Genomic DNA, 26,604 nt, shown 5'->3' with positions numbered 1-26,604 from the left:
CTTTAACCCAGATTGGAGAGTCTTCAAAACAGTTGCCAATCTTCCCAGGAGTGGGCGTCAAAGCAAATTCAGTCGAAGGTCAGACCGTTTAATGCTCAAAGAGATGCTTTGACAAAATCTTAAGAGAGCCGTGTATAAATTAATGCCTTCAATAAACATCAATGAACTGTAGACAAGATCACTTAAAAGATGGGTGAGAGAATGATAAACTCCTGACAGTCAAGGTTTTGCTGTTAAAAGTGGTTCTTCATGTTCCTGCATTATAGTGACATTATTTTTTCAACCAGGTTTCTAAATGTTGGTTACTTAATGGGAAAAATTACTATATATTGAAATCTTGTTATTTAGTCCCTGATAAATTGAAGGAGGGTTTTAAAGTCATAATTATGTCTGTATCTGCTGCTGATGAATAAAAATAATTTCATATGTATGCTTAGAATATTGCATTTTCTTTCATACATAGCAAACTTGCTCAGCGGTAATATTATTAAATGTCTGCGGCTAATACCTTTAGCTTTACCAGAATAATGCTATTACACTGCTGTTGAAATATAATATGCAGAGGTTACACCAAATTGCTTTTTCACTTTTAAGTTATATGACTATCGCTGCAAGGCAACACCTTGTAATTATAGATTTAGCTTGCTAGCTCTATAAATTCCTACTGTAAATTCCTACTCATACTGGCTAATAATATTTATTTTGTAAATAATATACCAACCTATAAAATTATTCTTATATAAAATTTATAAAATGTTTTTTGTCTCTTACTGCTTCACTGGATGTTCGACTTACTGTAAGTTCTATTTTAAGATAGCTTCAAGAGGAAACTCTTTGAAAGAAAATTTATAATGAATAATTATGTTAGTTTTAATTTAAACAAATGTTTTAATCTTTAAGTGAAGTAGATAGTAAACATATAAGATTCCAGTGTTTTTGCATTCTGTGAGATTGAGTATTGTATGAAATAACGTGCTCATATGAATGGATTAATCTCTCTCAATTTCAGATCCTACCGATGGTTGAGCAGGACTGGGAGCGATTACAGCCTTCTAGCCTCCGAGGCAGCCGCTCACACCTGATGGGCAGTGACACAGAGCTCTCAGACCTGGATGATGACGACCGTGAGACCGTGTTCAGCTCAGGGGACATGTTGTCTCCTAGCGGTCACTCGGATGCTCAGACACTTGCCCTCATGTTGCAGGAGCAGTTGGATGCGATCAATGAGGAAATCAGGTAACATTTGAATACAGGTTTGCATGATTTTATGATGTTTTGCTGTAGCTGACTGATTGGACAGTTGCATGAATTGTATTTCTTTTCTGAACCCCATGTTTAGAAAGAGTGGATATTTCTTATAATTACATGAATGTTGAGTATATATTTTATATATTTATTCAACTAAATTTTACACAACAAATGAAACAAACACAATACGTGAAACGTGACTGAAAACAAAAACACAACATGGCAAAAACAATAACTCAAGATGCAAAAAGTCAAAAGTCCGGTCTACATCCTGACAGGCAGAGTAAAAAGGATAGTAGTAAAATCTGAGTAAATTCCACAAAGCTTTACACTGGAAGATATTGTCATAGACTGGTTGCACATTTTGGGCATTCTTTTCCAATATTTTCCTGCTTATTTTGAAACCATTTATCTTACTACATGCCAGACAATCTTCTGGATTTTCTTTATGCAAACTCAACTATTTACATTAGGATATCTGTCAAATATGGCACGAAACAATAGAGCGAATGATTAATTGAGATTGATGGTACCAAACAATCTGGAAAAGATTAGGCCCCACATGCAGACATTTGGCATGATTCATCTGATTGTATCTTGTATAAGAGATTGATTCTCCAAGGACATCTGTTAAAACTGATAAAACAGGAACATTTTTCCTGTGTACATTCTGTTAACACTTTAATTGCTATACAACACAACTACTGTATATCAAAACACCTTACTGGACCAAAAGCTACAAATTTATTGAAAGCTGCATTAAGATAATGTCTGTAGAAATCTCTGTAGTAAATACTGTGTGCTACATTGAAGATATTCTCATTTTTATTTGCTGCAGGATGATCCAGGTAGAGCGAGAATCAGCCGAGCTCCGGGCAGACGAGATTGAGAGCCGTGTAAACAGTGGTAGCATGGACGGGCTGAACGTGACTCTCCGTCCACGGTCCACTATTCCCACCTCGGTCACTGCCCTCTCCCTTGCTAGCTCTTCACCTCCCGTAAGCGGTCGCTCCACTCCAAAGATGGCATCTCGCTCCACTGCCCATGAGCTCGGTGTCATGACCCTGGTGAGAAATGAGAACCGGCACTACACACTTTTTGGACCTATAATAATTCCTATACAGTTTGCATTTAATTATTATTAATAATAATATATATATATATATGTAAATAGTCATAAAGATTAATTGATTCTTGATGCTCCTGATCTGCACAAATAAATAAGAAGCCAATAATAGGCTGAAGCTATCCTTTTTATATATATTCATATACAGTATATATAGTATGTATATACAGTGGATTCGGAAAGTGTTTAGACCCCCTTTAATTTTTTAATTAGATTATATTGCAGCCTAATACTACAATCGTTCAAATTCTTTTTGTTCTCTCATTAATCTACTATCAGTTCCAAATAATGACAAAGTGAGAACAGAATTCTAGAAATGTCTGTACATTTGTAAAAAAAAAAAAAAAAAAGAAAAGTGAACCATCACTGCAGCCCTCCACCGATCTGGGCTTTGGCAAAGTGACAATGCAAAAGTCTCTCCTCAGTGCAAAAGACATAAAAGCCTGCTTGGAGATTGCAAAAAAGTGCCTGAAGGACTGAGGAACTGTGAATGAGGACTGTGAGGAAAAAGATTTTCTGGTCTGATAAAACCAAGATTTCACTTTTTGGCCTCAATATAAACGTTATATCAGGAGAAAACCAGGCACCACTGATCACCTGCTCAATGCCATCCCAACAGTGAAGCATGGTGCTGGCAGCATCATGCTGTGGGGGTGTTGCTGTGAGCAGCATGGGACTGGAAGACTGGCCAGGGTTGAGGGTAAGCTGAATGCAGCAAAGTATAGACATATTCTTAACCTATTCCACAGCATTCAGTACCTCAGACTGTGCCAAAGTTTCACCTTCCAACATCACAACGACCCTAAGCAAACAGCCAAGACAGAACAGGAGTGGCTTACGGACAACTATGTGAATGTCCTAGTGTGGCCCCGCCAAACACACAAGATGCATGTTTTTGCCATTTTTATCCTTCCAAATAATTTATTACACACAATATTCCCATGGCTACAATTTGACCTCATACAGATAAAGCTTATTTGTTTGTGTATTTGCCAAATCAATTGTTTCATGTTTAAGTAAAACAGAAAGAGCCGTGTTTGTGTTCTTGAAAGGCCTAATACTATTTATTAGATCTAAGTAATATAAACAATAACCTTTGCAAATGCTCACGCTACAAATAGAACTAATTTATTTTTAATTTATTATTCAGTCGTATTCTGGTTTTGGCCAGCAGACATAACAGAATCTCAGCAGGGCATCAGCATCCAATTTATTTTCCCTTATCTGACTGTGTGTTTAATCAGCTTAACCCGTCTGTTTGCATGCTTGTCTCTTTTCTTTCTAACACTACCAGCCTAGTGATTTACGAAAACACCGCAGGAAAGTCACTGTAAGTCTCTTTCAAAGTGATCAAAACAAAAATTGTTGTTGTTTTCTCATATGTATGAGTCATTTTTAAAGTATTTGATAAACATGGAACATGAATTACCTGAAAAGAAGTTGATGTTAATACTAATGTTAGTAGATAAAAAGTATTAATTTTGTGTTTTATTGTGTGTGTCTGTTGTTCTAGTCTCCAGTTGAAGCTCGTGAGGATAAGGCCACTATAAAGTGTGAGATGTCGCCCCCTTCCTCACCTCGTAGTCTCAAACTCGATCAGCTAAATTTTGCTCATCTGACTGGAAGCCTTGAAGATGGAAGAGGGTATACACACACACACACACACACACACACACACGTGTCCTGCAATAAGTCCTGGATAATTTTTGTAAGCTGTGTTGCCATGTATTTAAATATTTTTGCCTGTTTACAATACTGTGTAACCGACACAAATATTAGCAAAAATAATAATGCAATATTGTAATTTTATTAAAAACAAATCAAGCCATAAGACAATGCTGACAAAAGTATACATGTAAACATCATAGATGTAATTTGGTATGTTTTCTTCAAAATGGAGTACTGAGGGTGACACAAAAATCCAGTTTATATAACAAGCTAAAGCTAATTGACAAGTAGCTAAATAGACAGATTTTACTAGAATATCTTTTTAAAACATGGGCTAAAGCAACATCTGACTATGTCAATGCTTTTCTTTAACATCTTATTGTAGGTTTTTAAATCTGGGGTAACAGAGAGCTAAAGCTAAAGTAGTTCTGGGGTAATTGTGAGGTAAAACGTTTAAATTAAGCGATTGTTTTGTTGTGATTCTGAGGTAATTGTGAGGTAAAATCTCAGCTAATTCTGTGGTACATTTTTTATGTCATTTCTCTGAGGTAAGGCTGGAGTGCTTCTAGAGTGATGTTGAGTTAAATATAAAGTAATATTGAGGTAATTCTGAGGTAATACTAACATAATTCTAAGGTAAATCAGGTCATTCTGAGTTAATTCTGAGCTCAATCAGAGTCTCATCAGTGTACTGTAGTATGCCAGAGTTTAGAAACACTAGGTTAGATACAATATATGTACTGTCGCACTTTATGGAGTACTGCCATAGAAATACAAATGTCTATATTTCTGATGCCTCTACTGCCACTGGCATTGAAGTCATTACAGTACATGTGTTCGGTAAAGATGCAACCCAAAAAGTTTTTTTTTTTTTCATTTTTTACATGTTCACCCAAATAGATGTGCTTAGCATAAGTGTTTCTCTACTAACCTACTGTAAGCCTTTAAAGACCTGTTATTGAATGTTTTGTTGCTCGTCTAAGATCATTAAGACTTTTGTGAATAAGACAGCTATAAAACACAATTTAATTACCTACTGAGTTTTTCTAGACAGACGTTTTAGAAGCGACTCCTGTGCTGTTGAATTCAAATCACACTCAATCATGAAACTGCCCTCTGGCTAATGTGTTACTTTCACAGATGTACCACATCACTTACTGAGTGTTCACACTGCAGCCACCCTTAAAATTCCCCTCACACCTCATCATACTGTCAACCCTCATGCTTCTCATTTAATGGCATGCAATTATTATTAATGGTCTGATGCAATAGCTGGACAAAGACGTCTCCTTTTTGTCCCTGACTTTCTTGCTCTTCATTTGTCTCTCACATTCACTCTCTCTCTCTGTCTCTCTGTCTGTCTCTCTCTCTCTCTCTCTCTCTCTCTCTCTCTCCCTCTCTCTCTCTCTCTCTCTCTCTCTCTCTCTCTCACACACACACACACACACACACACACACACACACAAACACACACCTCCAAGTGCAAATGAAGTTATCCCCTAATCTCCTCTGAAAGCAAAGTGTCTCTGTGGGAAGCAAGCACTCTATAAATATTCATGGAGGGGAAGTGAATCCAAACATTTCATTTTAATGGACATCAAATCTGAAGCAATAAATTACATACATAAAGTAAATGCATATAGGGGAGCTAAAATATGTTAAATTGATAAGGCAGGATAAATATTAAATACACCTTACAATACTAAATGTTACCTCAAATAAGTAGGTAAGAGCCTGGTTATACTGGTTATACTGTATTTCTCCTTTTTTTCTCTTTCAAATCATTTACACTTAGTTCATTTACACTTACACTTAGTTCATAGTTAATTTTTTAAAATCCACTCAGAGAAGTGAGGCCTTTAGGATGAGGATACACCGGCTCTTTAAGTCTTTTTTCTATGTTGCATGTGATGGCAGCATATGTTTAAATTTTCCAATTCAACAAATATTCAGCTATCCAGTTATTCATCCTAAACCATAATCATTCAGTAACGAATTAATTATAATTATATAATTATAATTAATCAATTCATTAAACTAACAGGAATGCAATGATACAAGACAAGTCCAAGTCTGGACTCACTGTTAATAATGTTAATTAATGCTAATTCAGTATGTAGTCACAGCATGTTGTGTTTATTCACATCTGTTATGGCCAGTAGCCATAATGTAGCCAGCAGGTAATAGATAATAACAAGTCATTAATAAGTATTAAACCACAGAGCTGTTCTTGAATCTGATTAGACAAAAGGTGTTGATTAATTATCTGTAACAGCATGGCCCTGACAGTAGTGCCAAAGCAGTTCACATGATTATATTATTGTGCTTTTCTAAATATGTTGTTGTTCCTTCAGTAATAACTTCATTCACAGGGGTTAATTACAGCCTTGTTCTTTGGTCAGTAAATAATTAGACACTTCAGGCACTTGGAAATTGTTTATTCAATTTTTATTTTTATTTATTTAAAAACACTTTCTTTGCTTTATAAGTGATAGATACTGTATGTGAAAATGATTGCAATATGCATTATTAGTTGGGAGAGAATTCATTGCCTTCATTATTCTTAAGTATGAAATTATTATTATTATTATTATTATTCTGATTATTATTATTATTATTATTATTGTTGTTGTTGTTGTTGTTTTTGCTAAACATTTACAGTGAGAATTACAGTTTTACTTATAATATATTAGATTTTATAATATATTTTATTATAATATAGAGCATGTACTGTACAGTACTGTACTATTATAACTTTGTCAGGATTTAGAACCTCTTAAAGTGATAAACTTCATGTTTCTTGATGCTACCAAGAAACTACACGTATAACATTTTGCCAAGTGTATTAGTATAAGAGATAAGTGACTTAACAATGCAATAAAAATGTACATTATCAACATCAATAATGCTCACTGGTTCAGAACCTACTGTATATGATCATTAAGAAAGTGAAATTTTTATGAGACATGCTGTAATTAATTATTTTCTGTTAATTATGTCTTTTAGTCCTTACTAAATCAATGGTTTATTCATTTATACAGTATTTTATTTTTTCAGCATCATCAGGGGATGTTTCTAAGCCATCCTTGTAAGTTATGCAAAGATTATCCTTCAGCTTGTCAGATATGTTATATTTATCCTTTTTCCTTTTCCTTCTCTTCAGTGGCAACAAAAAGAAGGGAATCAAGTCCTCCATTGGCCGTTTGTTTGGCAAAAAGGATAAGCCCCAACCAATGGGCAAAGATGGCCAAATGACCCCGCCTGTGATTCCAGGTCAGCACATTTACAGTACATGATATCTCTGCAACAATTTGGCTGATGAATCTTTGGAAGCTGGATTTTCAGCTCTGTGTATTGTTACTGAATTGCAGATTTTGAAATGAGCATTGGAGATACTATGACCCTGGGCAAGCAAGCTGAGAGAGACCGCAGGATGAAGAAGAAGTACATGTTCTTTCCAATTTTATGTTTGTCAGCATCAAAATCAATCTTCTTTCTCATCCTTGCACATATGATAGCGATTTGATGTGTACAAACAATAAGTGAGATTTTTCACCAGATAATCAGATTCTGCCTTAAGGTTAGTTAGTTATGCTTTCATTAATAATACTAATGGTCAAATTGAACTCAATGCAAAATAGGTTTAGGTGAAACAGGGGGCTGTTACAAAACACACCAATATATTCCCACATAATGTGTCAGAGATGCCGAGAAGGAAAGAAGATCTATGACAAATATTTATTCTCACAATGAATACTGAAACTTATCCAAACTTTCTGACAAATTGGGAATTTAAATCAGTGATAAAATAATATTCTAACTTAGAAGATGAAGAATTTATGTTTGCCAGAATGAAGGATTGCCTGTTTCTGTTCCAGACACTGTTCAATCACTGTTCCATTAATGACATAACTAAATTGCACCCTAAAGCAATTATACCTCACAAGAATTTCCTTGCATCCCAGTAGCATTTTTGATTACCCGTATGTGAGACATTATCTGGCAATCCAATGTTATTTTATCCCTTTGTCTATCAGGCATGAGCTTTTGGAAGATGCACGGAGGAAAGGCCTTCCTTTTGCTCAGTGGGACGGCCCAACGGTGGTCTCTTGGCTTGAGGTAGAGCATCTCACTCACATTCTCACACCATGTAGCCGATACAGTGATGATTATAATTACAGCAATCGCACTGAGGAGATGATGATGATGAGGATGATGGCCATTGACTCTCTCCTGTCTCACAGCTGTGGGTTGGAATGCCGGCATGGTACGTTGCGGCTTGCCGTGCCAACGTGAAGAGTGGTGCCATCATGTCTGCGCTTTCTGACACAGAGATCCAGAGAGAGATTGGCATCAGCAACCCACTGCACAGGCTCAAGCTCAGGCTGGCCATCCAGGAGATGGTGTCACTCACCAGTCCCTCAGCACCGCTCACCTCACGCACCGTAAGAGCTTCACCCTTTAAAAAAAAAATCAACACCTAACAAGACCCCCTCTGTATTATACCATCACATCTATCTGATAGACAGTATTTTGGCAATATTCTCACATGCTGACATACAAACATTTACTGTAGGTACAAATCTAAAGGTTAAGCATCTTGCTTCAGGAGGCAACAGTGACATCATGACAGTGCTGGGATTTGAACTCATGACCTTTTGAGGTCTTAATAAAATCAGTAACTACTGAGTTACCAGTACATTATGATCTGTGTCAGTAATAAGCTTAGTATTAGATTGTTTGTAATAACCTAAACTAAAAAATGCTCCATCACAGAGCAAATAATAAACAAAAATATCCATAAGGGAAAACATACAGGCCTGCAAACACTACCCCCCCCCCCCAACACACACACACACACACACACACACAATAAATTGATTTATTAATTAAAACAAACAAAACTAGAACAGAGACACAACAAAAGACAATTAGACACATAAGAGACAGGTGTGCTGAGGTGGGAAGGAATAGACAAGGGCAGGGCAGAAACATGAGATAGAATATAAACAAAAGCACATTCTGTAGACTCTAGACCTAATATAAAGCCTTGTTTATGATCATAACACAAACTCAAAGTGTGACATGTGGGTGTGGCAGAAATAATATATTTCACAGTTCACAATGTGTAGTGTTGTTCTAAAAAATGGCAGAATTAATACATTATCAAGATGTGTGGTTAGACATGTGAACTTTCAATCAACATCTCTCTATAAACTCTCTATAAACAGCTTATCTCTCATCTCATTAATTAATGGTGATTAATCCTTTATTGGGATCAGTGGCAGTTCTAGGATTTTTCTGTAACATGGGCCATTAAGGGGCCACATATTACATTCAGGGGCCAAGTACAGGGTACATTCAAGCACACAAAATAATTTATTCAGTACGGTGCAAATACATTTCGGCAGTCATTCCTTTTTCAAACGCTCGAGTGCCACCAATTGTTTGGGGGTGGAATTGCATCTGTGATCGTTGTGAAAAATTCTCTGGTTGCTCTTCTCGTCGACGATTGATGGAACGGGGGCCAATCAGGGGCCAATCAGATTTCAGCAGGGGCCAGGGCCCCTGTGGCCCCGCCTCTAGGACCACCCCTGATTGGGATTCTCTCTGTTGCTGAGAGTTTTACACCACTTGTTAATAGAGAAAAAAACATCAAAAAAAACATTGATCATCGGTCACTTCATTTCCTATTTTACAGGAAAAAATAACAGATGAAAAAATAACAGCCATAATGATTAAAATATTTTATTTTTTTTTCAGTTTTTAAAATATTTTACAGGCACCAATAAAACCATAACAACCACCAAGCACTATCCTCACAGTACTAAATAGATAGATAGATAGATAGATAGATAGATAGATAGACAATTTTAACAAAACTAAAAGTAATATTATTTTTAAACAATTTAAATCAATTAAGCCTCATGTTTAGACCCAATGTTATGGCATAATGTTAACATTATTTTGGACTAAAGTAGGTTTAGATATATCAGTGCTCTGGCAGAACATGATGCCCTAGAATAGAAACTGTCCGACCCCTGCTGCTCCACCCACGTGTGTTTATTTCTGGTCATGAAAATTCAAACTGGCTCACACCAAGCAAAATCAGCAATATGTTTATTCCTGATCCACACTAAAATATTTATACAGTCCTAACTGATCCTAATCCTACATTTCAGAGATCCCGATTTTTTAAAGACTGTCCTTCAAAAACCCACAGCAAACCTACCACACTAAAGGATTTGAATAAAAACAGGCACCACATAGTTTAGGTTCATGTCTTAAACAAGATTTTAGAGGAAAAATTAATTTTGAATGAATTTTGAATGGACTGCAAGTAGATCAAAGGTATTAAAATTTCACACGTTACAGAATAATCTGGGAATCTTTTATGATCAGGATCAAATCATCACTCCTTTCCTATTGTGGTCCAGGTATTATACCTGTAATGAACACAGAACAGAGCGGACCCAAACGCAGGATAGCATAAATTAACAGGGTTTAATGACAAAACACAAAACAGGAACACAGACTCGAGACGGGACTAAACAGGACTAAGACCACAGTAGATGCCGCGCTGCACGAGGCAACGCGGCACAGTTAAATACAAAAAAGGACAATGACACAATAAGGATCAGGTGTGATGACAGGGAGGAGCAGGCGAAGGCGGGGCAGACACGTGACGAGAAACGTAAACAAGCGCATGTGGCCAGAGTCCGGGCAGAGTCCTTACAATACCACTGCTGTGCTAAACTGCTCATTTATGGTACTGTTCCTGATAGGCTAGCAGTTTCACACAATACCTCTAATCACTCCCATTTTGTCTCCCAGTTGTGAGTGTAAATGCAAAGTCTAACTAGGATGAACGAATGAACAAGTGAACGAATAAAAAAAAAAAAATAGAAGTTTAACACTGGTCAAACAGTTTCATATAACATATATTATGTTGCAGTATCATCTTACTTTGACCCCTCTCTCTCTCTCTCTCTCTCTCTCTCTCTCTCTCTCTCTCTGTGTGTGTGTGTGCGTATGTGTCTGTTCTTTTCTGTGCAGTCCTCCGGAAATGTCTGGGTGACTCACGAGGAGATGGAGAACATGGCAACCTCCACTAAAGCAGTTAGTCCATCTGGGTCGCACCTCTGCCCCTGCAGTGCCAAGCATATGCTACATTTCCTTTTCTCCCTACTGCCTGTTTAACACCACCCCTAAACCCCAAATTCTGCAACAATGCTGCATTTACGTATATTCTTCAGGCTGTTTTTTCAGACTATGGTTAAGTCTTATATTAACCTGAGAATTACCTTACTTTAAAATGACACTTAATCTGGATCTGAAAAACAGCCATTTGTGTGTAACAGTGGTGTAGTTTTGTGCTTCTCAGTGCTGCGTGCATGTTAAATGAATCTTTTCATCACTTAAATTATAACAAATCTAAGCAGTCATTTGCTCACCAGATTTTGTATCTCTTGAAGTTAATAAAATAAACAACAGCAAAAAATACGATTCAGCATGAAAAACCGCGAAGATCCTGCAAACTACAACAGAGGAACAAGATGGAGTTGGCTTCTTTAAAAAAAAAGAAATAAATACAATTCTATTCAATTCAATTTATATCGATAAGTATATAAATAAATATTTTGTTGTCTCCATATCAATGATGAAATCAATACATGTTGAATGTCCTCAACAAGTCCCTTTTGTAATTATAGAAATGATAATTTATTAAAATAAGAATATTACTACTATATACATCAGTTATAGGTATAATTTATGGATGCAAATACTGTCAGGGATTCAGCATATTCTGATTGATCTGAATGGAGGATTCAACAGCACTGTGGTATATATTAATAAAGATTAATATTATTAATCTCCATTTTCTCAATTTGACCATTTCACATCCCCAATTTAAGCCTCTTCATTGAGTAACATACATCAGCAGAAGGCAGTTATCTTTTACAATGCTGTAGTGTGTTTAAATCCTAAGGATAATGTTAAATGTCTTCTGTTCATGTGGCTTGTCATTTGTTTTGTTGTTCTGCAACTGGCATTGCACCCTTCCTGTCCTTCTCATGACTGTACTAATTAAGCTCCGTTTGAAAATGGACTGACTCGCTCTCTGCTGTGCATTAACATGCTGTCACTCTGGGATTTGGCTGACAGGAGAACGAGGAAGGGAGCTGGGCACAGGTGAGACAGACAGAGAAAGAGAGAAATGGAAATGTATCTCATTCGGATTAATGCCACAGCAGATCATTAGCTATGAATGCCTTGTGGTGCCTCCAGTCATTAAATTCAACAGCAAATAGAAAGTTGCGAACTTTTATTATTTCAGACAAAAACAAATAGCTTGAATGTGCTTTTGGAGATTGTAGTGTTTTTTTATAGATACCTGAAATGGACATTGATGATTTTTTCGGTGCTCAAAGTGAGGGATAGTTCTAAACTAAAAAAGTATAACCTGGCTTTCAACAATTCTAGCATCACTTAATATTTAAGTTGTATATAGGAAAACAAACAAAAAAACTGGTTTAATAAAATAAACCCAAATACAGAAATCTTCCTCTGTTGACACTTAAATTTTTAAAACTTCAGTCATGTTGTTTTCAGACCCTGGCATATGGAGACATGAACCACGAGTGGATAGGAAATGAGTGGCTGCCTAGTCTCGGCCTGCCTCAGTACCGCAGCTACTTCATGGAGTGTCTGGTGGATGCTCGTATGTTGGACCACCTCACGAAGAAAGACTTGCGCACACATTTAAAAATGGTGGACAGCTTTCACAGGTAGGAGATACTGCTGCTTTTAAAAGTCTGGACATAATGGTCTTCAAGCAAGTGATAAAGTAGTTCTGATCAATTTTGCACATGAAAAATAGGCTGAGGTCAGAATGGAGCATAACTGAGACATGGCAATTATTCACAGAATTCAGATTTGCATCATTTTAAATCAACTTTAATTTACAGCTTGCTTTTTTATTGAAACAGAGCCAGTTTACAGTATGGCATCATGTGCTTAAAGAGGCTCAACTATGACAGGAAGGAGCTGGAGCGAAGGAGAGAGGAGAGCCACCATGAGCTGAAAGGTAAAACCACCATAACCTAATAATATCACAATTGTAATATTTACATTTACAGCATTTATCCAGAGCGACTTACATTTTATCTAATTTTTTTAATTTTTTTTTTTTTTTTGTACAACCGAGCAATTGAGGGTTAAGGGCCTTGCTCAGGGGCCCAGCAGTGGCAGCTTGGTGGACGTAGGAATCAAACTCACAACCTTCCGATTGGTAGCCCAACACCTTACCCATCAGGCTACCACATCCCCAAGATTTCTGTATTTTATTCAGTTTCACTTCAAATCAGTTCGTATAGCGTTTTAAACAATGGATGTGTGGAGCCATTCTTAGCAGCAGCAAATGATTTCCAGGTGACAAATTATCTGTATAGAAGTAGGGCATTGTGATGGATCAGGCAGGTCTAGAGAGCAGAAGGAGCCTGGATCATTGTTATCTTTCACGTTAGCAGTGTATTAGGAAACATAACATGAAAAATTGACAATGTGAAAGCTTGATATAGCTCAGGAAGCGCAGCATGGTAGTGAACCCAGGCTTACCTGTAGAAGTTGGTCTGATTTTGGCTGCACTGGAACTGTGTAAAATAAAACTCATACTTGGGTTCAGGACATCAAATAACCAGCGCATGTGTTTTAGCTGATGAGGACATCATTATTTTCCACAAAACACACATAGCATCATGAGTGGTGGATCAGAGAAGAAGTGAGTTACCTTCAGATATGATGATAAGCAAAGAGGAGCAGCTACAGTAAAACAAAACTGACAAGAATGCAGAAGGCTTTTAAAAGCACCAGAATAATTAAAATATAGTGTGTAAGAATAAAGTAAATGCACCAGAGATTGGGAGAATCAAGTCTCAAAGCAGATCATAAGGGTACCCTGAGACAAAAACCTTCAAGCTCCTCCACCATCAACAAACCTGAGAGAACATATATTAAAAAAAAAAAAAAAGATTTCCCTGCCAAACAGCATCATCTAGTGGTAACTACATTTGGAAAAAAATCGACAGCTGAGACTCGGTGTCAAATCCATTTAAAAGCCTCGTGCCTTGTTGAACTTGAGCGTGACACATGAACCCGATCCAGCTGCTGGAGCCTTTTATGTGCCACACTAGCAATGCACACAAGACACACTCACGCGTGCAGATTTTGTAAATGTACTCGAGCACACACGTGTGCTGTCCTTTAAAGTTGACTGGCCAGCTGTGTGGAAAAATCACCAAGAATATGCATCTGTTGACATAAGGGCATGATGTTACTATGAGTTCATTCTGTTCTGACCAGGCACTGCACTATAAAATTATCATGTGCGTTGACATTATCAACACCAGTCACCGCAGAATATCAATAACAAATATATGCAAAGAATAGAATAACAAATATATGATTGTTTGATTTGGCTTTTTAAATAAGGCAGTTCAACCAGTGTCCTCCAGAAGCTGACGTAAAAGAATTGTTCTCTTTTGACACCCTGCTAAATAAGTGTCATACCTATACTGAACAAAATTATAAACGCAACACTTTTGTTTTTTGCCACAAGACTTTTTTCTATGTACACAAAAGGCATCATTCATTCATTCATCTTCTACCGCTTATCCGAACTACCTCGGGTCACGGGGAGCCTGTGCCTATCTCAGGCGTCATCGGGCATCAAGGCAGGATACACCCTGGACGGAGTGCCAACCCATCGCAGGGCACACACACACAATCTCATTCACTCATGCAATCACACACTACGGACAATTTTCCAGAGATGCCATTCAACCTACCATGCATGTCTTTGGACCGGGGGAGGAAACCAGAGTACCCGGAGGAAAGCTGGGGCTTGAAAACCAGTCAGTATCTGGTGTGCCCACCATTTGCTCACGCAGTGCAACACATCTCCTAACCTAGTTAATCAGGTTGTTGATTGTGGCCTGTGGAATGTTGGTCCACTCCTCTTCAATGGCTGTGTGGATTTGCTGGATATTGGCAGGTAGTGGAACACGCTGTCGTATACGCCGATCCAGAGCATCCCAAACATGCTCAGTGGGTGACATGTTTGGTGAGTATGCTGGCAATGCAAGAGCAGGGATGTTTTCAGTGTTGCGTTTATAATTTTGTTCAGTGTATATTATCGTTTTTAAGATGGACAAGTAACAAAAAAAAACAACAGGTAACTGTTTATCTGGTTCTCCACAGATGCTCTGGTATGGACTAATGAGCATGTGATGAACTGGGTGCAGACCATCGGGCTAAAGGAGTACAGCAATAACCTTCTGGAAAGCGGCGTACACGGTGCTCTCATCGCCTTGGACGAGATGTTCGACTTCAGCAGCCTGGCCCTCATCCTGCAGATTCCCATGCAGAACACACAGGTGACAAGCATTGACTTAAAAAAAGTTTTTTTTTTTGGCCAAATATGATCATTTCCATGAAATTTCTAGTATGAAATGTTATAAAATGTCATACACAACACATACCAACACATCGTACACTGCTTACACTAAAATCTACCTTTTTTGCTTTTTTTATAATCCAAAGTATATGTTCACTTTTGTTTCTACCTTTAATGCAAGTTAAAATCAGCACTTGTGTGTTGCACATGGTGTACTGTAAGTCGCACTCACGTCTTAAAATGATTCAGAGGCGCACTGTTTTGTGTCGTACAGTTGTTTTGCTGATGAGTAAAATGAAACTGCTAAGTGTGATGCACTCTGGAAGTCAAACAGCAATAGGAGCAGATATGACACAAATTTGTTAGTTAATGCTAGCGATACAGAATGAATGAAATACTGATGGAATTTAGCAACTTCTCTCAGGCTTATACTGGAGATGCTTTATTCTTTTCTTATTAAAGGTGAATATGTCGTTATTCTTGTACAGTGAGAGGAAATTATTGCCAAGGAATCGGACATTTGTTTTGTTTGACTAAAGTATATTGTTCTATCCTGAGCTTTTAGACTCTGTGCTTCATTTTTAGCAGTGGCATTTGGCATGGAGTGTAAGAATGGAGGTGATTATAGTTCTGTTTAATGCTTATTGTTGTTTCTTGCTGCTTTCAGGTTGTCCTGCAACTCTTTTTGAGTTCCCTTGACCTTCCTTATTATCAATCCCAGAGCGTTTAGTGAAATCTTTTATGACACATGTCCGTGGATAATTAGTTATGTGAACGTTCCATCTCCATATTATCTATTTGCTTGTACTGACCCAGATGTTTATATTTTCAGAACTTTGCAATGGCTCTGTATCATTATCCATTTAAGTAGCTTTTAATAATGATGTCTAACCCTGAGAACAATATTGTGTACCTTTCACCTAATAAATTTATTTTCATAAGTTTTAGGTTTTATTTATATTATTTTAAAAAACAAAGTGTCTGATTACTTATTTCCTCTCACTGTACAGTATGTGTAATGGGAAATATGTAGGAAATGGATGAAATATTCACTTAGCCCTGTAATATTCTCTTAACTTCTGTTACACCATCTACAGTAACAAAGGATAAGTATTTTGTGATAATATGCAAAATGAACACTTACAATGTTCAGTGTGTAAATCATGTAATCAAGATAAACGTGATTTATTGTCTTTCAAACACCCTGTATCTGTTCCTGATCTCAGGCCAGGCAGATCCTAGAACGGGAGTTTAACAATGTGTTGGCCTTGGGGACTGACAGGCGTCTGGAGGAGGTACAGTACAGTATGATCATTAGGTCTTTTTACTTTGTCATTATTAGAAATGCTTAAAGAGCCTGCTATTTCCTTATTGGTCCACATTTGTAATATAACCATATAGTCAAATTGGTCAAGGGGTACTGTTTCTGTACAAATGGGCACTTTATTTTTTTCCCTAACAGAGCGATGATAAGTCTTTTCGGAGGTCCCCATCATGGAGGAAACGTTTCAGACCGCGGGATGGCCAAGGCCTGGGCATGATGCCCGGTTCCATTGAGACGCTACCCTCTGGCTTCCGCCTCTCCACCATGTCCATTCCCTCCTCCATGAATATCAATCCCAAGAAACAGCTGCAGCCTGAAGGTAAAAAACGGGTTCCAGGGGTAAACAAGTTCAGCTTTCTTTCTAGCTTACTGCATTCATCTCACAAGTCTAGCATCACTAACAACATGTATTCCTACAACTCTTTTAACCATGTACCACACACACATGTGCCTGAGCATTTGTCTGGCTTAACATATGAGCCTGGCTGCTGAGGCTAGGATTATAATCTTGTGCAACTGAACTCGCATGCATTAATGCTAATCACCTGCTTTTTTTCTAGTTCTTTGTGATGGAAAGAGAAAGTACTGACGCTAAATCCATTCATTAGGCTGCTTTTCTTTTGCCTTCTCATTGCATGTTGTATTCCGTCTGTTCCTGTGAAATTATAGCTGGACCCCAAGCCCCTCAGAGACTTGACCCCTCTGCCATCAGGACTTACTCTTGCTAACTCTGCTTTACTAACAACACTCATTATCAGGTAAGCTGTTCCAAGGAAGCTTCACCACAATCATATGTCCTCCAGTCAGGGATGAATTAGACTTTGCGGTTCTAGCTTTCTTTAGAATTTATCTCAATGGAAATGTGTTTGATTCAAGTGCCTGGAAGCAATGAAACAAGACAATGACACGATTCATCTTGCCTCTGAGATAGTGTTAATTTCATCAGACGAGACGAGACGAAATATGTTCGTCGCCAACCTTTTTTTTCATGACTAAGACGAGACGATGACAAGACTGCACCACTGTCCAAAAACGCTGACTAAGACTAAATTAACATGCATTATTGTTGACGAAAAAAGACGAGACGAAAATGTTTTGTATAAAATAAAAACTACGATAAAATCTCTCTTCATTTTCGTCTACAATTGTCTCTGCTTTTTCATCAGCTGTTACGCCTTTAAAATATTCAGAACGAGTTCGTGGCTTCGCGCTGTTTAGTGTGTGCGTAGAAAGAATTCGTCCACACGCAAGTCCACCCCTGGTCTAGTCAGGCTTTTTGTATTAAATTATATTTCCTGTCGCTGCGCAGGCTCTTTTATTGTAAATGACAGCTTATGTCCCGATGACCGGTCTTTGCATTACGATTAAAAGCAGTATCAATAAAGTAAAGATTTGTGATGACGAGTGTTCTCAACTTCTCACTGATACTTTTGTGATTCGCGGACTGTAAATAGGTTGTATTTTAGGCCCACAGTAAAGTAGGCCTATTCTTTTCAGTTTTTCTGAGTATATTTATTTTATTTCTGATTTGAACAGAAACATGAGACACAAGGCAACCAAAACAGTTTTAAAAACCTTTGTAACTTAAGTTGTCAGTCGGAGTCTGTTGGGCCCCAGCTTTTGAATTGTGTTGGTTAAAATAAAATACTCTTCAGAACAGGTTCATCATTTGTGAATGTGTCTCCTAAATCAGAAATTGAAAACCAGACACATTTAACATTTGCCTTCAACAAAAATCATTCAACAAGTGTATTTTGTCAGGTAATTATGACATTTAACCAATGTTTGAGATGTGAAACACTTTTTTTACTGAAATGTTTATCAGTAATAATCTCAGTAATAATGTGTTATTTAAAAAAAAGACTACAATGTTTTGACTAAAACTAGACTAAAATTAAAAGACTTTTAGTCGACTAAAACTTGACTAAGATACCTTGAGTTTTCTTTTGACTAAAACTAGACTAAAATGACGAGACTTTTAGTCGACTAAAACTTGACTAACAAAAAAAGATATGTGAATGACTAAATATGACTAAAACTAACAAGGACATTTGGCACAAGACTAAGACTAAGACTAAATAAAAAATAGGTGATGAAATTAACACTACTCTGAGAATATAGTTTCTTTCCATGGGTCCTGAATTCTTTCCCATATATTTGTTTTAATTTACTTAACTAGCTAACTAGCTCACTATATTGTAACATTTATGTTAGCTAGCACTTTGTTGCATAGTCAGTTAGTTTTCTGGAAATGTTGGAGCCTCCGCTTGCCTAGTCATCAGCTAACTAATGAAATTAATTTGTCCATCCCTGAATAAAATAAAAAGTAAAGGTGTGTATAACAAGCACAACATAACATGTAGTCTGCCATTTTCATCCATGAGAAATTTGTACAAATTAAATGCTTGTGAAAATAAAAAGAAAAAAACACCAAATGTATACAGTGTGAATTATGATCAAAAGAATAGTTTTTCCATTATGTTTCTTCTTAAAACATAATATTTGCTAAAGGAAATCATGCTAAATTGTTGTTACAGTTGTTTGCAGTCACTTTGGTGCTAATTTGTTTACATACACAATTCAAAACTCCAGTGCTCAAAACATTGCATCGTGTATTCATATCTTTAAAGTATCATTGGTACAAATTACACATTTCTCATGAAATAGCATAGGAACATTAGTTTAGATCATTAAATGTTGTAGAACAGTTGTTAACTGTGAAGCATGTGGAATTATTGAACATTATCAGAAATGTATTGATGAAATACAATCAAATCAAAGTTTCTTGAATCAGTTTAAAAATAATTAGCTACAAAAAAACCTACAAAACAGTACACATTAGTGTAGCTAAGATCAGCCAGAGAGGTTTAGACATTTTTTGCCTGAAATCTGTTTCCTGATTCCTGTATTCTCTGTTCTGTCATGCCAGTGCATTCCCACTACCTGTATGGACACACACTGGCGGCCTTTCGAGAGTGATATGCCAAATTCCGAAGGGGTATTGATGTCCTCCTACCAAATGAAACCAGTGCTTTCAAAAATGGGATAAAAAAAACAAAAACTCAAAAGCTGAAATTTGAACTTTTGAACGCATCTTTTGCGTAGCTGCTCTTAGAGGAGATATATCGTCGTGTGAGTCACTTTCTAGTAGCCACAAGTTATTTAGTCATTGTGATGGTAATTTTCAGCTGATGTACTTGGCCCTAGTCTGTCAGTTTTAGTCTACTTTCCAGGGTGTGTTGATGGCAACTTATTAGGCTTCCCCCTCTCTGGTTATGCAAGGTATTAATCAGTCTGTCTGTATATACAATTGATTCTAATTGTTTTTTTATATTATATATATATTTAAAAAAATGCATATAAATGACATATATTGGAATTGTATATGGAAAAGATTATATCAATATGATATGAATACTGACGCTATGTCTCAGTTGTGATTGTTTCTGTTTGTTTGAAACTGTTTGACCAGTGTTAAACTTGTAGCTTCTGTTTTTGGACAGTGTACATTTTGAATTAAGCTGCCCTTTTCTGCTGATCTGAGACCTGTTTTGCTTCTAAAATAGTCAAGACCATGTACAACGAGAAGGGCCAAATCCATCCCATCCCATCCCAGATCAGTAGAACAAAGGGCTTATAATATCAGTAGCATTGATGGTGTTATTCGAAGATGATTGTTTGCAATCACATGAACAGTGCACATCTATATGTCAGTTCATTCCAAAAAAAAGAAAGAAAAAATGAAAAACCTTCCAAGACTTAAACATAAAATGCAGCCCTTTATATTTGACCGAAAATTGCTTAACTAGATGTATAATGCTAAACAAAAGCAATAGCTATCCATGTCTTCATGTACTTCATACATACTTGACAGCACAGTTCGAGAACTTGTGATATTATTGTTCTGTTTGAATTTGTAGAGAACATCATTACCGTATGAATGAATGGATGATGAGACGGTTTACATTGAAAAACTGCTTGAAGTTTTTGAAAAAGGCATGCATTTATACCATTGTTTTTTAGGAATGAGATACCAGATTTAGCAACCTACTCACTAGCAATTGGGGATAACATCCCCAGTTTATATGGTATAACAGCCATGTAAAAGGTACACACACATTTTCATACACTTTAGAAACTTAGACTTAAACTTAGATCTCTGTAGCATTCGGTTGTTGATTAATTAAGTGAACTATATTAGCTAGCTGCAATAGTTAGTTAGTTAGTTTGGAATATTGTGGAGAGTAGGTTGATCATCAAGAACAGCATCCTGGCTAAGACCTTCTGTTAATTTTCATTTTCTTTTTTTCTCTCTCATATCCAGAATTTACTGCCGTGTGCAAAGACCTTCTCATGCTAAGTTTTATGTTTAATGTGTTGCTTGGTTCTTTTAATACGTTAATATGGTTCTTCCTCTTGCAAAGTACAGTTTACAGTCATTGTAGACATGACAGCATACACTAAGCTTACAGTATGTCATTTGGTATTGGGTGTTAGTATAGAATATTTTTACAAGTATGACTAAAAGCGCAGTATCAAAGCAATACCCAATACCAGCAGTGGTATTGATGCATGCCTAGCTTCAAAGTATACAAATATGTAAAGAGGTCTATTTGTTGGTCCGTAAATGGCTCACTACCTTCAAATCACATAACTGTCACACAGAACCTTATCGATACAAGTCTCACATTATTTGAGGAGCAAAGGTTTTTTTCCTATTAGCATTAGCCAATTAATCTACCTGTTGAAATGTTTGAATTGCATAACTGGTATCTTTTGGTTTTGTGTATTTTTATTTATTTATTTTTGTAAACAATGATTCTATTACAAGACGTGCCACTGAGGCAGCTATTTTGCTAATTTATGTATATGTCTGTACGTAAATATATATATATATATATATATATATATATATATATATATATATATATATATATATATATATATATATATAATGTGTGTGTGTATTTTAGTGTGTATTTTATGCCAAGTAATGAATCAAGCCATTTTTGCCTGTTTACTGAGACATAACTGAATCCAAATTTCCACTCAACAGCGAGTATATATCATGATGTGTACAGTATGTGAAGTGAAGTAACACCGGAAAATTGATTTTCCTGTATGGGACACTATTGGCAGGAGGGGGACATGTTGGAGCAAGCATGCCACAAACCTGACAATCGCTCTCTCTCCCTCTTTCTCCTTCTTTCTTTCTCTCTCTTTCGATTTGTTTCCCAATCACTCTTTTTTTCTCATCGTGTTTCTATATTCAGCTGATAATCAATCAGTTGAACACTTAAACTTGAAACCCTGTGGTGTGCTGCTCTTTTTTTTTATTCATTTATTTTTATCTCTGTATCTGCCAAGTGTGCCTGATCAAATACAGCTCGATTCACAGCTTCACAGATTCACGGCCCAAATGTATTTTTGTATCTTTTTTGGTCCCCCTTTCTCTCTCTTCATCTGTCTCTCTGTCTATCATTTTAACAGATCGTAAACTCAAACTAACTTATGACATATTTGAGTTGTTGAATCTTGACCTTGACCAATCCCCAGCGATACTCTTTAATCCAGCAGGTAGATGATGTGTGTAAATTTTGAACTGACAGTAACTGAAGCCATCTGCTTTTGCACTGTATTCTCTCGTGATTGTTGGTAGCATTTCTCACCCCGCCGTTCCTCTAGTTCATGACAGTAATGTGAAATGTAAGACAGGTGCAGCGCTCTCTCTCTCTCTCTCTGTCGCTTGTTCTCTCACTCTCTCCCCTACTTCTCTATTTCCCCCTTACTTTCTGTATCTTTCTCTCTCTCTCTCTCCCTGTCTCTCTCTCTCTCTCTCTCTCTCTCTCTCTCTATCTCTCTCTCTCACACACACATCTGTTTGTGCATCTCTATCCCCCTCCTACTTCTCTATCTCCCCTTACTATGTCTCTTACGGTCTTTCTCTCTTCCTTGTTAACTACTTGTGTCTCTATCTGTATCCAACTGTCTCCATCTCACTACCTCTCTTTTATACACGCATCCCCCCCTTTTTCACCCTTTCACTTTCTCTCTTTCTCTCTTCACTTTTTCATATTTTAATCTGTGTGCATGTGCGTAGGTTTCAGTGTCTGTAAATAGCCTATTTGTGTACAGAAATATGTATACAGTAGTTATATCAGATTCCACATGAGGCATGTGGGTGAAGTCTATTAAAGTGAAAATCCTCCTTGACTTGTTTTCAGAAGGAGACTATGTTCTGTAGGTTATTTTTTCTTTCACTGTAAATCTATATGCATATATATGTACAATATATATATGTGAAATAAATATTTAACTATGTAACTGGTGTCTGGGTGTTTCCTGGCATGTTTTTGAATGTGCGAGAGACAAATAGAAGAATTCTCGATGACTGAACCATTTACAAATACACAACAATCTTTATTAAAAAAGTCCAAATAAATTATTCCAAACACAAGAAATATATAAAATAAACTAGCAGATCCACTCGGTAGAAAATAGGAACGTATTTACATGGCATTATGGAACTAGTTAAATTAAGCAAATATTGGTCAAAACGGTCAGAAAATATTGGCCCCATAAATGAATATTTGTTGGTAGGCATAACACACATGCAGAAAAAAAAGAATGCAAAAACAAAAAAAAAAAATTGAGGAAGGTTGCAAAAGACAACACATCAGTCTAGACTAGCTAGCTTGAACATCTTCCAAAAATAACAAAACAACTGGAAATATTTCTGATGGACCACTAAATTTGATTGGAAATTGTACCCAGGGTGTGGGCTTTACATGGATTTGTTTGGGTTTTAATGCTTTTGGTGTAACAGGTAGTGCTGTATTTCTAGGTTTTCTGGAACTGGGTGTTAGAATGGTATCACTTCCAACACTTCTTCACCCTTTCACTTTGTAATGTCCACTGAGTAAGCGACCTGCGCTCCTTCTGTGCCCGTGATGCTGTCAACGATAGACGTCAGAGATCTCAGATTGGCTTGCTCTGTAGAATCTTCGTTCAGCAGATCTGTGGGAATACACCAGGAGGTTAGCCTTTAAACCCGTGAAAACAGATTTTATGTTTTGCCTATGACACTGCTAAGTGCCGTTTGGTTCAATGAGCCTTTACCGTCATGGGTGGAGCCGTAGGCTGGGGTGCAGTGCTCTGATGCGGTGCTCCATTCCGGGCTGCTACAGCATGTGCTGCCTGAACCCTGCTCACTGGAGGATGACACCTGTTACACACACATAGCACACAGACACCCATTACTCACAACATTGACCAATTTACATAAAACCGACACTTTGTGTCCAAGAGCAAATATGCATGAGGATCTGTACAAATTTTCAAATGTATGAATAAGCTCATGGATTTAATCTTGACACTACAGTAAATTTGGAATTGTAAGCATTATTTTGTTACAACCATGTGTCCTTACATCCTACATAGTCAACTGTAATGTATTATGTAGCTCTGAACATGTCTCTATGTAGGAACTGATCAAATCTTTTGCTATCACCTATATTCTATATCCATAGTATACATAGGCAGTCTATATGCTACCATATACCTGGTATTTCGTTGCCCAAAATGTGCTTTCCTATCAGATATAACTTACCCTCTGAGCAGCCGAGGCCCGGTAATGCAAGCTAGCCTGTTCGTGCTCCTGCTGATTGAGCGAACTGACAAGTGCCTGTAGCCGCTCGATGTACTGGATAGCACTTCTGAGGATCTCCACCTTTGGAAGCCTCTGGTTAGGATTGGTCAGTGTGCTCCGCTTGAGCGCCTCAAACGCTTCATTCACCTTCTTGAGCCTGCGCTTCTCACGCATCGTGGCCGCTCGACGCCGGTCCATGCTTACTGACTTGCGCTTACACACCTTGCAGGCCCATGGCAGGCACTGACCTGGGCAGTGCTCTTGCTCCTGGTTGGGTGAGAGTGACAGAGAGAGAGTGGAGGATGGAGATGGTTTGTCCTCCAGTCCTACATTGCCAGAAAGCAGTCTTCCATCCCCACATAGCCCTACCATGGAGCTCCGGTCTGTGTATCCTCCTTGATCAAATCCCCCTGAAAGCCTGGAAGGGAAGAAGTTCTCGCCACTTTCATAAAACCGCTGCTCGGGGAAAAAGTACGGGTTGGTCTCAAAAAGCTCCATCTAGGCTGACTTAAGGCTGGAGAAGTGTGCACTCCACTGGCTTGCTCTCTTCTTTCCTCACTTGCTCTTTCACGTAGTAGGTCCTGCGTGGTGTGTGTGTGCACTGCACGTGTGTATCCCCGAGCTCGTGCCGAACAAGATCTGTGGGCGACAACTGCTCCACACCAACTGCAGGGGTGGCATTTAAACCCTCTGCTTGGTGTTAGATCACTAGGATAAATATAGCCAGGGCCCTGAGAAACCCGACCCCATGTTAAGCTGTTGCCACACATCTATACTTTACTATCTCTGTCGGTTGCCCCGAGTCTCTCTGGGATGTTTTTGGGGTCCATTTTTGAAGTAGGACACTGTTGTAGTTTGTGAAACATGATCTCTGTGCCAAGGAAATCTAACAAAACACAGCTTGATTTGATCAAGCAATTCAGAGTGACTACTTTAATTAGGTGAACTCTCAAAATAAAATCATCTCAAGTTTCACAGGACCTAAATATATGTAATCCTTTCAGATTTTGTTTTTTAGCTCTTTTGGTTTTTCCTGCAAACATAAATTATGTCCTATATCTTTAATTAGATCTCATTTGAAATTTGTCAATCTGATCTCATTTGTCCATCTGCACCTTATTGGGTCCTTTGTGTTGTCTTTCTTTGCAAATTAAAGGATTTATTTACCCTATAATAGACAGTTTGCTTTTTAGAAATTGTTTCCTGTAGAACCTTTTTAGACTCTAAAGAACTGTTGTGGAACACACATATCTGCATCCATTTCGTCTTGTCTTTCATTGTATCTCAGTATTGGTACTATCCACTGAAACAGTCCCTGACCTCGTTTAGCAAGTTAGCATTTCCAGAGAATAGAAATCCCCCATGTGTATGTCTAGTTTCATCACCCATTATGCTCATTAATTTAATCTTTCTTTTAACTCTTAATGAAGCGCTCTGGCTTATTTATGGTAACTGTGGCAGTAGCAGCTACGTGACACATTTCCAATACAAGCCAAAGGGACTTTTTCCACAATTCAGCTTTGTCATTGCTTACATACCATATGATCTGTGTCTTGATTCAGGGTTTAATAAGTTTTTGTGGATGTTTAATTTTTGACATAAGAACTGGTTTGAGATTTGTATTCTTAAGCTTCCTGATAATTATAAGTTTACTTTATAGTTTTATTATCATTATTATTACTGTTCAAGTGGAAAAGAAGGAGAGCCAGCAAATTCAGTACATTTAACAAGAATGAACAAGCTAATGTGTGCTAGCTAGCAAACTCTCTGAGGATCTACTGTATAAAGTGTGTCAGCTCACATGGTCTCAGGATCTACTTCTGTTATCGGAGCAAAAGTAAACAAAATATTTGGAAATATTGTGACCAAAGTGTACTTTAATATTAGTGTCTTGTATATAGAACTTTTGTATAAATGCAAAAAATTGTATAGATGCTGTATATTAAATATATAAACAAATATAATAAATATTGTTTCCTTCCATAAGCATGTCTAATATAGATGATTAGATTCAGTATATAATGCTTTGTAGGTCATTAATACAGATAAAACGTCCTTTATACTCTAGGTGTTTATATTATATATAATGTATAGATATGTATGTGAGTACATCATATATACTGTAAGTACAAGAT

General features: G+C 37.2%; 2 protein-coding genes across 5 annotated transcripts in view; one reads left to right on the top strand and one right to left on the bottom strand.

Annotated features, from left to right (window-relative positions):
* The window catches only part of ppfia4 (PTPRF interacting protein alpha 4), a 97,366-nt gene extending 75,708 nt beyond the window's left edge, over nucleotides 1–21,658 (top strand). For 2 of the 4 annotated variants that reach the window (XM_060858507.1, XM_060858505.1), the window contains exons 14-30: nucleotides 1,010–1,236; nucleotides 2,087–2,315; nucleotides 3,669–3,704; nucleotides 3,888–4,018; nucleotides 7,206–7,315; nucleotides 7,414–7,486; nucleotides 8,080–8,161; nucleotides 8,287–8,487; nucleotides 11,099–11,161; nucleotides 12,209–12,235; nucleotides 12,656–12,831; nucleotides 13,033–13,130; nucleotides 15,302–15,477; nucleotides 16,724–16,792; nucleotides 16,960–17,140; nucleotides 17,491–17,579; nucleotides 19,751–21,658. In XM_060858507.1, coding sequence (XP_060714490.1) covers nucleotides 1,010–1,236; nucleotides 2,087–2,315; nucleotides 3,669–3,704; nucleotides 3,888–4,018; nucleotides 7,206–7,315; nucleotides 7,414–7,486; nucleotides 8,080–8,161; nucleotides 8,287–8,487; nucleotides 11,099–11,161; nucleotides 12,209–12,235; nucleotides 12,656–12,831; nucleotides 13,033–13,130; nucleotides 15,302–15,477; nucleotides 16,724–16,792; nucleotides 16,960–17,140; nucleotides 17,491–17,549 — 1,938 coding nt within the window. In that variant the 3' untranslated portion in view covers nucleotides 17,550–17,579; nucleotides 19,751–21,658. The remainder of the gene's footprint in view (nucleotides 1–1,009; nucleotides 1,237–2,086; nucleotides 2,316–3,668; nucleotides 3,705–3,887; nucleotides 4,019–7,205; nucleotides 7,316–7,413; nucleotides 7,487–8,079; nucleotides 8,162–8,286; nucleotides 8,488–11,098; nucleotides 11,162–12,208; nucleotides 12,236–12,655; nucleotides 12,832–13,032; nucleotides 13,131–15,301; nucleotides 15,478–16,723; nucleotides 16,793–16,959; nucleotides 17,141–17,490; nucleotides 17,580–19,750) is intronic. The other 2 variants (XM_060858508.1, XM_060858509.1) reach the window with 2 other exon arrangements.
* A 1,645-nt stretch (nucleotides 21,659–23,303) lies between these two features.
* Nucleotides 23,304–25,320, bottom strand: myog (myogenin). The gene is made up of 3 exons (XM_060858040.1): nucleotides 24,431–25,320; nucleotides 23,941–24,046; nucleotides 23,304–23,838 (listed from the first exon to the last, which is right to left on the bottom strand). Exons 1-3 carry the CDS (start codon nucleotides 24,965–24,967, stop codon nucleotides 23,720–23,722), a joined length of 762 nt encoding a protein of 253 aa, XP_060714023.1. The 5' UTR covers nucleotides 24,968–25,320; the 3' UTR covers nucleotides 23,304–23,719.
* Between the last annotated feature and the right edge of the window lie 1,284 nt (nucleotides 25,321–26,604).

Source organism: Tachysurus vachellii, chromosome 22 (assembly GCF_030014155.1).
Source record: "Tachysurus vachellii isolate PV-2020 chromosome 22, HZAU_Pvac_v1, whole genome shotgun sequence".
NCBI lineage: Eukaryota > Metazoa > Chordata > Actinopteri > Siluriformes > Bagridae > Tachysurus > Tachysurus vachellii.
This window is presented reverse-complemented; position numbering and strand designations above follow the sequence as displayed.